The sequence below is a fragment of the Pieris rapae genome, chromosome 13, assembly GCF_905147795.1.
Source record: "Pieris rapae chromosome 13, ilPieRapa1.1, whole genome shotgun sequence".
NCBI classification, from domain to species: domain Eukaryota; kingdom Metazoa; phylum Arthropoda; class Insecta; order Lepidoptera; family Pieridae; genus Pieris; species Pieris rapae.
The window spans coordinates 854,201-867,827 of NC_059521.1; the positions used below are offsets into that span (position 1 = coordinate 854,201).

A 13,627-nucleotide genomic window follows, 5' to 3' on the forward strand; every position below is an offset into this window, starting at 1 on the left:
TAAGTTGGGGATTTTGACACACATTGTATTATGGCATAAATAAATCTTCATTATCACAGAAAACTTTAAATTATTCTAATACTGCCTATTATAGAAAATAAATAATTAAAAAATTAAGTATATTTTTAACCCCAAATTATCTAATAATCGAAGAACCAATCTACCCATTTACAATACAAATCTAATTAGGTACATACTCTTATTATCATAGTAATTGGAATAAATATAATAAAGCTTATCTTTCACCTTATTAGATGATATAAAGTTTAAATACAATTTTATATCATGAACCACCTGTGTTATTGTTACACCTAAAATAAATTTCATAATCTACTATTTCAATAAAGATTATTTGTGATAATTTATTAGCAGAATTCTTACACTAAGTATTCTCAAGAACTTATGCCTTCAATAGAGAAACTAGGATTTGTACATAATTATTGATTATCAATCTAGCACAACTTGCTCTACTTACGAAACGTGTATACAATAATTAACAATAATTGTACCTCGGCTGCTCATTTAAATGTATGATAATTAATAGAATTTAGAGTGCTGCACAATTTGGCACTATTCACTGCTTCCTGACTAGTCATTAAATAGACAAAAATGAAATGTACTCTCAATATCACAAGTTATTTAACGTAAAATTAAATAACATAGAAAAACATCGACATAATTTTGATATAGCATCTGACACAACCTTTTAGGTATATATGAAACAAATGCCTCATTTATTGCACAACAGTTTCGCGTCGGCTCGGTTTTCTCAGCGACTGTTTCAGTCGAGTTTACTTTCTACTATTACTACTAGAGGTTATTTGGTATTGGGTACAAGGATATTTACAATATTAGGAAAGATTTCTGCTTGGATAGGACCATAGTCCACCAGTTCCCCGTCTACTGTAATGTAACCCGTTTCACCCTCGGGAACTATCCTGAATGCACTCACTGGAACCATCTTTATGTACTGATTGTTTATATCGGCTATGTTACCCTGAGACACTTTTAAAAGAAACGAAAATATTTGGGATCTCGTTATGCCAGCCTTGATTATAAGCATCCACATAACTCCATCAGCCAGTTGGGAGTGAGGTGCGAATAGGAAGTCTTCGCCTATATGAGATTGATATGAAACGTGAACCATGACGAATTCGCCATGTTCTTGCACCCAGTGGGTGGGTAGTTCTGACATTAGTGAGGGTAGGTGTGAAGCCGGCCCGTACATTCGTTCTTGGACAGGCGACCGTAATTCCGAACCAGCGCTTGCCGTACTGTGGTAATCCGAACCGCGAACGCTGTAAAACGTATTCCTCGAATGTACAGAGTACCAAGAGTCTACTCTATGGTGTTTCTTTCCATTCGCTGTGCTCATGAACGTTTCAGTTTGTTCATCACAGTCGAAGAACGCTTCAGTTTCAGGGGAATCCAGGGCGCCATCTTGACTTATACTTCGCCCGAAGACAGTTGCTTTGGGCTTAGGTAGATTACCGATATCTTTAATCAAGGCGTAGCTCAGCACACCTCTGTATTTCCTAAGTGCGACGGTTCTCGCGAGAGCCCACAGTGTAAATCTTTGGCCTCCTATTGAACGAAGTTTTTCACTTTCTATATCGATGTCCGACATTAATCCCCAACCGACGGATAACAAGGAGAACATTATCTGAAAAAAAAGATAGCGGTAGATTACAACAAATATCTACGTTTACGGTTTTAAATATCAGACAGAAACTTCAGATAAATAAGCAATGTTCCTCAATGGAAACAACGACAAAAAACAGTTTTTTATTATCAGAAGAATTAATCTAAGGAGCGCAATTTTTTAAATTGAAGGGGAAGTACCTAAATACAGGGAAACTACCGAGATACGCAACAGCAACGTTTAATTGAAACGAAACATTTTTTAATATGGTAATAATCCTTAGTCGATCAACAGAATCAACAGCCTGTACATTTTTCATGAAGTTATTTTTTAATTAATTAAATAATAAAAGCGGGTAAACGGTCAGTTATCCGCTGCCCATGGACACAACAACAGAGGGCTCATGTTGTGCTGCCAGCCTTTGAAAGAATTGATACGCTCTTTTCTTGAAGGACTCTAAGTCAAATTGGTTCGGAAAAACTTTAGTGGGCAGCTGGTTCCACATAGTGGTGGTGTACCACCGTGTACGGCAAAAACTTAAAAATCGCTCAGTTGTGGCACGACGGAGTTCGTGATACGGGTGGAATTTCGTTTTCTGCCTCGATGTAAATAAAGAGCATCGTAATAAATATGCGTCGTCTAGATTACCACGAGAGGAGGATGTAATATGATCAATGGAGAATAATTGGTTTCCGCACAACACATGTCGCTTGCTCATAGAAGGAACGTTATGACTTAATAACACTTAGTACGGATGAACGCAATTGAATAGTGACATTATATTTGAAGGTGAAACAGCAGAACAAATAACCTCTCCCCCAAACTTTGTCCCCTCGACGGCATAATCGTTAATATTATACACAAAAAAAATCATTTAATAACGGTACAAAAGGATGCCAATGTAATATATTACAAGCAAATACATTTTTTCTAACTTAGCGGTTTAAACTAATTTGGTGTTGTGTATCAACGTACAAAAACAAATTGATTTGCACAACACATTTCATTGATTACCTTATTTGTATCTGTAAACAATATAATGCGTCAAACTTTTATATATTAATTATGGTAATTAAGTATTTAATAATTAGTATAAAATATGGCGAGGGAGCCGATGGCTGGCCAGGCGTCATACACGTAAACGGTTGCTACTTGTGGTGACTGGACAAATTTGGATTCGTGTATGCGGTGAAGTTAGCTCTTACGACTATGAATTTCGTGTCGTTCTCACGAGTATGTAAGTGCGTGCTCCTATTTCACCATGCCTCCTGCTGATAGGGGACAAATCTTTGCTTTTTTTTTATTTATTTTTTATTATGAAGTTTTATTTACTTAAGACGTCACGTGCCATTGCAGCTCTTTACTAATATTGTGTAAAACAAGAAACTTGCGATTAAAAAGAGTGGCGGAAAGTTTATTGTGAATGTTCTCGTCCGTTCTACGCCCTTGATTTGGGAACTGGCATAAAATGTAAAATTTGAATTATTTCAAATATATTTGTTTTGACATTCATAAATTTACATTGTGTTACCTAAATGAACAAATGATTTTCAATTTGAATGCAAGCAATTCTCAAAAAAAAGATAATAAAAATATTACAATTGTAGGTACTTGTTGAAAGCTGAGACATCTGTTTGAAAAACAAAAGCATGGCATAAAACCTTGACCTCCCAGTATAAAACTAGGTTTTATCGCTCTGTATGACAAAGCAAAATTGTAATAGCGTTGCATCAATATTTTACTCGGAACAGAGATTTGAATATTTTCCCGTACTAAATAGTACGCAGAGCGAAGATTTCTGTTCACTGAACCTTTTTAATTGGTAGGGGATCTACTTTCAACCCTAGAGGCATAAATAAAGACAAAAAAGTATCTATAGTTTTCTTTCCCTCCTTACAATAGTAGAAATAAGTATTAATTTAAAATCCTTTGCGTAATATCGTAATTATCAGAAAGGCCATTTGATAAAACTTTATTGAGCAGATTAACGGTTAGTGATAACGAATTAGAAATAATTAAAACTATGAATTCAAAATACAAAGATTTGCATCAAAACAATAATTACCACAATTTTAGAACTGGTACCTAGACAAGGCATAATAATGGATTATCAACTTAAAAATGCATTACTTAATAATAATAAAAAATTGGATACGATAAATAAACATATATCGTACTAACTATTAACTGAAGTGAGACTGATCCTGATTTAGATTTTCGTGATTCATTTGCACTTTTTGTTTTGCACGGATCAGGTATATGTTTAATTTCTTCTTAATAACTATGTGTTATATGTATTTTTGAACTTCTTGCCTACCCTATGTAATTTAATACATTTTTTTCCGAACTAAAAATATGAAATATACATAAAGTAAAAATCTAAATAATAAGAATGCGACAGATGCCTTACATTATGCCCTAAAACAGAAGAGGCGATGGGATATAGCAAGATCAAAGGTGGACTTTAAATACAACTGTATAGAGTCAGGGGAAGATGAAGAAGCGCCCGTCAAAAGCAGAATAGATGATTCTTACCTGAATTGACTAAAACGTAACGATTTCCGTTGAAGAATTCGCAAAAATCTTGCCAAAATACAGGAAATTGCAAGTGGTTAGGATCAGAGACTAATTGAGAGTTTTGGAGCTCTAGGCTATTTAATTGGATGCGCCTTATTTTTAATTTAATAGTTCCTTAAGAATAGTGAGCTTTTGCTGGCAGAGTATGGAGCGCAAGTAACTTTTTACTCTTTTAAGGGCACCTTTTGCAGCTGCAGTTGGTAACACTCATAAATTTTAGTATCTGTACCTAGATTTTTTTCGAGTTTTTTTAGTTATTGTACCAGTGATTCTTCATCTGATTTGGATACTAAAATCTCCCATTTGCTTTTAGATCTGGTTTACAGTTTATTTAGTGTTTTGTTAAATATACAGGGGATGATGTATAGGATCTAGCGAAGACGCGATTTCAGCGTGTTCGCCTAGATAGTCGCGCGCTAGGCTGCAGCCTAATTAGCCTAAGCCCTAATGGTTAATCAGGCCCTGGTTAGGATTAGACAAGTTAAGGATTATTTAATATCTATTGTGGTCAAATAAGGAAACGAAGAACCACAACCGCATTAACAACTAAAATTATTTTTTTTCAGTTTTATTGTATAATATCAGGGATTAGTAGTCAAAAGTATTTTACCGAAACAATAATACAAACGCAATGTTATTATTATTTTGAATCAACGACATCTTTCAAGTTTCTTTGAACATACTCAAAAAATTTCAGGCACATCAATAATTGTTTAGTTTCGCTTTTAATATAGAACGGACACAAAGCACATTGAAGAACCTCCGAAACTTTCTCGCGAGTGCGTTGCCGTCCTTTACGGAAGACTATCTATCTATAATTTAAAATGTAGGGAATCTCTCAGAGATAAATTCAAGGAAATTAATATACTTACCTTTCCCTCGCAATATATTTATGAAAATATTATGTTTGTATACAAAAATAGTGATAAATATACTAGATTAGAACATACGCACAATGTCAATACTCGGAACAAACGCAGGCTGCAATTTCCCCGTACTAGACTATGTAAAGTTAGTAATTCTTTTTTGGGGAAAGGGATACTCTTCTTTAATAAAATCCCAGAGGCTCTTTTATCTCTGCCTTTTAATAAATTTAAGAAATCTATTAAAGAAAAGCTGTGTAAAAAGGCTTACTATAAAGTTATTGATTATCTACTAAAAGGGCCTGGGACTAGTGCTGGGCAGGCTGCCTCTAATTAATTTGATATATTTGTTTTAAATATTGTTTGATGATTTGCTTTTTTAAAAGAGTACCGAGAGTTTTTTACGCCGGCTTTTTCTCTCGGCCTACACCCTCTGTCTTTGCCGATGAGTAGGGATGCCTACAAGTTCGAATTGATTGACGTGGAATAAGTGATACCTAGAAGATCTTATGTTCCAAAATAAACGTATTTTTATTTTAGACGATATCGTCTTTTCTCTAAGTCGGAGAAACTAGTGGTATAGGGAGCTTGTAGAAACGAGGTAGTGCCAAAAATGTGTTTATGTGGTCAGTTGAAATAAATTCTATACAAATATTTTGTGTTTACGCGAGTATTAAATATTTAAATAACTTCATAAATGAGGATGATTTGCATATTAAATATTAAAATGATATTGAAGATACTTACATTAGTTTTTGTTTCAACTCTGACCACATCAATTTTTGATGATTTTCCTCTTGCTAACGCCATAGAGAGCCCCGTCATGTTTTGATGAATGAATGGCTCACTAAAACAGTAAACATTGCTTTTAATCATTAGTTTTAGAGTTCGCATGTGTCACTGAACCCTAACATCGCTAGTTTTGTTAAGAAAAATCTCGTCTTCATTGAAATCGATTTTATATATATTATTTTGTATACACTTATTTCTTTTAAGGTAATAATCTAGGCATATACAGAGTAGAAACCACCAGTAGGTTGCATAAATTTTCGTCCCACGCGAATTATGTAAAGGTGATAAAATGTGTGCACATAAAACTTTGACCGCAAGACAAAACATACAAGGCATACTTTTTAACATTTTCTTATATGACATCTTTACATATGAATTTTACCGTACTGGCCACTTTGACCTGAAATACCTTTGGTTAAGAATTGAAAATTATTTTTTTAGCTATTTACAAGCCCATTTATTTTGAATTGACAATTGATACAAATGATTGTAGGGCCACTGATTTTTTAATTGGTAGTCTTTAATTGGTAATAATGTCAAATATTTCAGTAAATCACCTAGCTTAATGTGCGCTATTATTGTTTTTAATTAATTTAATTTTTACTAATTGTGAGCTATTAGATGAACAACATGGAAAAAAACAATACGGCCTTAATTCTAGTTGTTAACGATATACGTCGTAAATATGTGGAATAATAATATTACCATAAACAACTATTGTTCCTATAATAGTGGTATTAAAACAACAATTATCATTAAGAACCAATTAAATAAAAAAATACTATTGTTTACTTGGATTCGCTACCATTTTAAAATTATATCATTTTAGGAATTTTGTGTTTGTGCAATTTAATAGTTAGTGTGTTTAAAACACCTTTAGTTTTCGAAACAAAATCATTGTGTAAACCTTGATGTAATCATCATTCAGTTACCGAGCCAACACAATTAAAATTATTATTGCAGATAACTTTAATGTTTCAAATTTTTCTTACTGATTTCGGAATTGCGTCATTACTTTTAAAGTCCTATTGTGATTTATTTTACGGTCAATAACACTGTACAAAATTTAAATTAGCATTGACGATATTTTGAGATGGTCAAAGAATTTTAGTTAAATTAAATTTTTAATAAATCTACTTTTATTATCCTGCTGTCTCAGGCCGAAAAATTTGTATCAACGTATCGAGGACCTTTAGAAAAAACATTATATTATGATTGTCCTTTGGACAATTACTCTGTCGAGTGCGTTGCTGGCATTTTAAAAACTTGTACGCCCATTTCTTTCGACTACGAAGTACATTTAGTATTTCCTTATTTACTTTTATAATTCAATTTTAGAACACGAATTAAAGAATATTTTTAAGGATACAATCCAATGATATGCTAGTTTATCTGTGTTAAACTTTAAGATTGGAACAAGAGAAAGTTTGATTCGTAACGAAATATTACCTCCGTCGGATTTCGAAAACCAGACCTTGAATGAACTTAAAAAGTTTATGCTTAAAAAAATTTAAAATTTCTTTAAGGATATAGACAAATAAACAATGTATTTAAGTAATAATTTACTGTGTAATTTATATTTTATATATAATTTTTTTCAATGAATTACAACAACAATGTTTAACCCAAATACTTTTAACAACTCCATTATAATTAGTTTAAGGTTCATGAAAATGATATGCGCAAATATTAAACACATGTCCTAATTTGAAATGTTTTCCTCGTTCAAATATCATTTTTTTTTTTAGTCCAAAGGTCATATTGATACCAAGCTAATTTCACTTACTGACATGGAATATTAATTGAAATGTTTTATTTAGAAGAATTACTTTTGCCTGCATTGTTGATAACCTAACCCTTGTGGTTTAAGCTGTGTTGGTATAGGAAGACAGTTTTATATACAGAAGATGAATAATACTTAGCTAGTTCAATAGCATGAGATAATGAAAATTACTTGTGAATTTAAAATAATAATAATAGATTTGAAATGTCAAAAGCAATTAATAATTAATTAACATGTCTAAATTTAAGTAAATGTCCCAAGAAGCAATCATTTAAATTCAACAATTAACAAATTTAGAAATTTAATTAGGATCTGCTTTAAATAGGATTATTAAACATTAGTTTTTGTAAGAATATGATTATGTACTATAAAACTAATATTCAAACATAACAGCTTATATTTTTATAATTCCCGAAAATTCAGAATTATTCCTGGATATTCATACATACAAACTTAAACTGGAACTAAAACCATGCAATAATTGATTTTTCATTCATTGAATTTCTATCACAGTTTAAATGTCAATCAAAATATGATTTATTGCTTGATATGAATTAAAATATGTATTAATTAACATAGAACCATTTTCATAACATAGAGGTAATAAAAACATTTATAAGTAATTAATTAAATATCACAGAAATAATTTATTTAATGATGACAATTATATTTATTATCAATTTAAAACATGTGCAGCAAACAAGCTAGTGCTTGAAAAGCAGTTACTGAACTTGTTATTAAAACTTTTGCTACAAGCATGATAACAAAAATATTAATCCATAAAAAAGTTTATTGATAAAATTATGTTTTGTAAATTATAATCTACTAAACTAATTTTGTTTCTGTAGTAGGCAAGTTAGTCTTAAAAACCTTTTAATTGCAACAAACAAATTCTACTTACTTAAAATGATGACAGATAGTCCTAGCTAAGCCATTACCAGACCCACAGGGTAACACAGCTAATGGTACTTCAGCAAATACTTGCTGCCAATCTAATCTCTGGAACATTCCATTAAGAACTTCGAAAAGAACCCCATCACCCCCTACAGCAACTATCCCCCTCCAATTATAAACATTTTGGGTACGAACAAATTCCTTAGCAAAATTTGCATTTTTTGTTACATAGAGATCATGTAAAACATCAGCCTCTTGCAAAATTGGAGCTACCTGGGTTTGAAATAATTCTTTTGCTTTACCTGGCCCTGACTTTGGATTTAATAGCACTAGTAATTTCTTTTCAAAATTTGGAGGGATATTTGAAATTGGTTCATTAATCAACAAACATTTGATAGTATTTCTCCATTTCTGCGCTTCTTTGTTATTATCTTCGTACTTGTCGTACGACCGGAACCTCAATGTAATTATTGTGCGTTCTCGCTTTAAGGAACGGCGACTTTGCTTTAAAACGTAAGCATAAATATATAGATACGCACTTATATCATTTTCATCAAGATCGCCGCTGTTTTCATCAACAACTTTTAGTTGCTGATTACCAACAAGAGAGCTACATACACAAGAACCACCACCGACACGACGTCTTTTACTTCTCATACATTTACTACCTATTATGTCGCGTAGTAAAATTGTTTGTTCCTTAGAACTATCATCCGTTTCTTTTATTAAAGATAAACCTTTCGACGTTAGGCGTACCCGAAACATAGATTTCTTCTTGGAGAGAATATAAAATGTTTCTTCAAGATAAACTTGCTCTTTAAGATCGGATTTTTCATCACCCATTGCATAAAGTACGTCTAAACGCAACTCAGAATCCGCCATAACTGAAATTGCAATAATTGTATAATGTTAAATGTATTTACATTTTTACAAAACGAGCTGTTGAAAAACTGTCAATAATAGAGTCAAAACTCAGGCTCAAGCTAAATGTCAAGTTTTATAAAATGAAAACTGAGTACTGACTACTGACTAATGACTAGCTTATGCCTTAAATGAAATTGAAATAATATTAGAACAACTATCAAGTACTGTTTTACCGTATGAGGAAAAAATATTTACTCGAAATAGTGTTTATATATGTCTATGGTTGATAATATATATCAATATGCCATAACCGTAGTGTAAGTCGAAAACAAAATTTGTTGACACTTACTGTAATTTTCTTGTCCTCTGGCAATTTGTATGACAACTTTGACCATGAGGTGTGCCTACATCCTACAGATACACACTAATAATACTTTTGTCTGAGTCTGACTACTGACTGAATTATTTTGAAGTATTATTAAGTAAATACTTCTTGCCCTTGGTTACAATTTAGATAACCTAACATTAAATCAAATTTCTTTAGATATCTATAAAAATGAAGCACAAAATATTAGAACTTTATAGTGGTATTGGAGGAATGCACTGTGCTTGGAAGGGTAATTTTTTTTTAAAATTATATATTTAATAATTTTTTTAGATCCGTGCTATGATATTATTACATCTCACTTTATTATCCTCCTAACACTACAATAATTTCAGATTCAGGTTTACATGGAGATATAATAGCTGCAATAGATATTAACACAGTTGCAAATGAGGTGTATCGTAAAAACTTTCCTGATACATTTCAAATAACTAAAAATATTCAGTCATTAACAGCATCTGAGATCAACAAGCTTGAAGTTGACACAATTCTCATGTCTCCACCATGTCAACCATTTACAAGAAATGGCAAATATTTGGATGATAGTGATCCAAGAACAAATTCTTTCCTTTATATAATTAGCATTTTAAAAAATTTAGTAAACATTGAAAATATTTTAATGGAAAATGTTAAAGGCTTTGAATGTTCGAAAGTTAGAAATTTATTTATAGATAAATTAAAAGAATGCAACTTTGACTATCAAGAGTTCCTTTTATGTCCCAGTCAAATTGGAGTGCCAAATTCAAGACTACGATACTACTGTTTAGCAAGAAAAACATCATCCAAGTGGCAGTACAAAAGGAAAGAAGAAATTGTATGTTTAAGAAATATATTTTTTTTCATAATTAGTTTTGTACCATTATATAGTATATATGTCTGTTGCAGATATCTGAGCCTCCATTTGAATCTACACCACTATTTCCTCTACGGGATATCATAGAAGAAACTGTGCTTGAGGCATATTACTTGAATGACAAAGTATTAAAATGGGGAAAAGTTTTGGATATATGTTATAAAGATTCAAGAAGGTCTTGTTGTTTTACCAAGGCATATTCCCATTATGTGGATGGAACTGGTTCAGTTTTTACTGAAAAGAGCCCAGAATTTGTTAAACAATGTTATTCTGAAGCAAATAAGTTTGACATAGGAAGTGATGAATATATAGCAAAACTCAAGGAGCTAAAATTAAGATACTTCACCCCTAAAGAGGTTTTGGCAATCATGATGTTTCCTAAAGACTACATCATACCTGATGTCACAACTATGAAACAAAGTTACAGGTTAATAGGAAATAGTGTTAATGTTAAAGTAATAACTGAACTATTAAAAGTTTTATTTATGTAGCTATATGATTACAAAGCTGATTATTGAGTAATTCTTCTTATTTGATATGTATTAACATTTAAATAAGTTGAGACAAGTGGTGCTAAATAAACATTTACATTTCAACAGAAAAACAAAAATTACATCTTCCTATACATAACCTGTTCTCTGAGGTCACATTTTGCGGCTCAATTTTTACTCATACATCATTACAAATAAATGTAATTAAATTGTTCCATTGGCAAGAACTTGTCTTGCCCGTCTTTTTGCCCTGTGGTTGAGAACACGCATTCTTAGCATCACAGCCAAAGAGGACACAGCTCCCAAAAAAAATGACCAGATAGTAAACTTCCAGTACTTTCTCTCTTCCAAATATGCAACACGGTCACAGCTAAAACAAAAATAATTTGACTATTTTAAAAATTCAACTGAATGGATATAGAGTGAAAATACTTCAAAATATTCTTTACCTTTTGGTAACTGTTTCACCATTTTCACACCTTAATATTTCTTTAAAGTTTGTGTGTATACAAACCCCTATGCTCTTGCTTCGTATTTCAAAATCTGAAATTAATGTATATAACATCATACGGGTTGGGTTTACAATTCAATACCTTGAATTTGATTATGCGGAGTATGTAAGAATCTAAGCATCCAAAAAAACAATTACATATTATCTAGTTCCGTTAGTATATTAATATTTTATTTTAAATAACTGTCCTAAAAATGAATTATTATCTAGTTTGGTTAGGTTAGGTTAGATATTGAATTGGAAACCTTAACCCATCATACTTACCATATTATTATAAATTGAAAAATAAATTATTAAAATCTTAATAAGTAACTAATAAAAATTACCGGAACAGGGATGACATTCACTTATTACTGTATAAGGTTGTGTTAACCAACATGTTGAATTATTTTCTGTTGGAAACGTTTTATTTCTTCGTTGACTACCAGTCAATGTGTCGGCAAGATGTGATTCTAATATAAGAACAACAATTGTCAGGCTGGAAGAAATTCATACATTACATAGTTGATTATATAAAATGTTATAATTGAAAAATTGTGATCTAAATTTTTTTTGTTTTAAAATAATAAATCTAGTTCTTACATCCCCAAAGAAACTGTGCCTAACAACATACATCTCTTGGAACATGTTTCAATCATATCTGTTATTTAGAGACTATTCTAAGTCGAAATCTGTATAAAATAAGGCGTATCCAACGTTGTTATTATTAGTTATTTTTAATCCTCAGAACCAGAAATAAAAGAAAAATCTATTTTTGTAAATTTTCAAATGCCAATAGTTTAGAATTGTCATTATCAAAAAGTTAACTGTCATCAGCGTGCTGCCAACTCAGATTTTAAAAATTACGTAGGCCAGATTATAAAATTACGTAGATTTAGTAATAATTGTATAGGAAAAGTTCGTAGATCTACGAACTTATTTAACTAATGAAATGATGAAGGTTGAAACTGAATAAAAAAAACTTAAAACTCAAAAATAATGTTGGCATGCACTTAATTGAACTTGAAAATAGTACCTAGGAATAAATATGAATTTGACACCCAACAATTAGAAAAGGAGATCTTAGAATAGATATCTCGTGATGCCATTACCAGCGAACTTAAAAAGTATGTAACTCAGCCTCCAGGTCCCTCAAACGGGAAATCACGTTTGGCGAGAGGTTGACCCGACTCCTTTTAGGGACTCGAGCCTTCTGGTCTCTCGCCAAAGATGTCCAAGGGAATTTTTGTCAGCCCGCCATTCCACCACTGCACAGCGAGGATGACTCGCTGGCCCACAATGCGAAGGGGAAGCCAACCTTTTGGGCTGTCTTTTCGCGTCTTACTCGACTTTGGATGATTTAAAAACACCAAAATAATTTTTATTTAATCATACTGTTTAATTGTAGTGTTACGAAACACATGTTCTAAAAATAAAATTACTAGAATATTCAACTTGAACACAGTTATCGAATTCCATTTCATCGAATTTAGGTGTTGGTGTGCGGGCGCATCTTAAAAATTCACTCTCATCATTTTTATCCACTGCGCCAAAAGAAGTAGAACTTCAAAAAAAAGTACCTTGTTCTGATTAGGTTTTCGGTTAAAAGCCGCCATCTTCTCTTCCTCCATCTAGTCTTATTCATTTATCTAGTAATGAATATGGATATTATGCAAAATTTTACGATTTGATTAAAAATACGTAGATTTTGTTATTGAAGTTCGTAGGTTTGCAGGAAAGTCCTAAAATACGTAGATCTACGTAAAAACGTAGAGCTGGCAACTCATCATAATGTACTAGCTAATTTCACAGCAAGATAGAAAAATGTAATTAATTAGCTTTTCACGTGCAAATGATATCAAGCTTTTAGTTCTGAACTTTACCATAATCTGCTTGTTAATATGGTAAAATACTTTATTTTAATACCGTTAATTATTATTGCTCTGGGTAAAAAGTCTGTGCGCATTATCTACACTATCTAGTTTAGTTTTTG

The 13,627-nt window shown here is 31.8% G+C and overlaps 3 protein-coding genes across 3 annotated transcripts; 1 reads left to right on the forward strand and 2 right to left on the reverse strand.

The window, feature by feature from the left end:
* Positions 1-617: 617 nt before the first annotated feature.
* LOC111003444 (sphingosine kinase 2) lies at positions 618-7,999 on the reverse strand. Its single transcript, XM_045630935.1, has 2 exons — positions 7,994-7,999; positions 618-1,663 (listed from the first exon to the last, which is right to left on the reverse strand). The coding sequence occupies exon 2, from the start codon at positions 1,658-1,660 to the stop codon at positions 818-820; it is 843 nt and encodes a 280-aa protein (XP_045486891.1). The 5' UTR covers positions 1,661-1,663; positions 7,994-7,999; the 3' UTR covers positions 618-817.
* A 1,848-nt stretch (positions 8,000-9,847) lies between these two features.
* LOC111003452 (tRNA (cytosine(38)-C(5))-methyltransferase) lies at positions 9,848-11,171 on the forward strand. The gene is made up of 3 exons (XM_022273965.2): positions 9,848-10,032; positions 10,136-10,614; positions 10,686-11,171. The coding sequence occupies exons 1-3, from the start codon at positions 9,972-9,974 to the stop codon at positions 11,142-11,144; spliced, it is 999 nt and encodes a 332-aa protein (XP_022129657.2). The 5' UTR covers positions 9,848-9,971; the 3' UTR covers positions 11,145-11,171.
* LOC111003453 (protein JTB) lies at positions 11,117-12,399 on the reverse strand. Its single transcript, XM_022273966.2, has 4 exons — positions 12,238-12,399; positions 11,982-12,133; positions 11,594-11,687; positions 11,117-11,514 (listed from the first exon to the last, which is right to left on the reverse strand). Exons 1-4 carry the CDS (start codon positions 12,291-12,293, stop codon positions 11,349-11,351), a joined length of 468 nt encoding a protein of 155 aa, XP_022129658.2. The 5' UTR covers positions 12,294-12,399; the 3' UTR covers positions 11,117-11,348.
* Between the last annotated feature and the right edge of the window lie 1,228 nt (positions 12,400-13,627).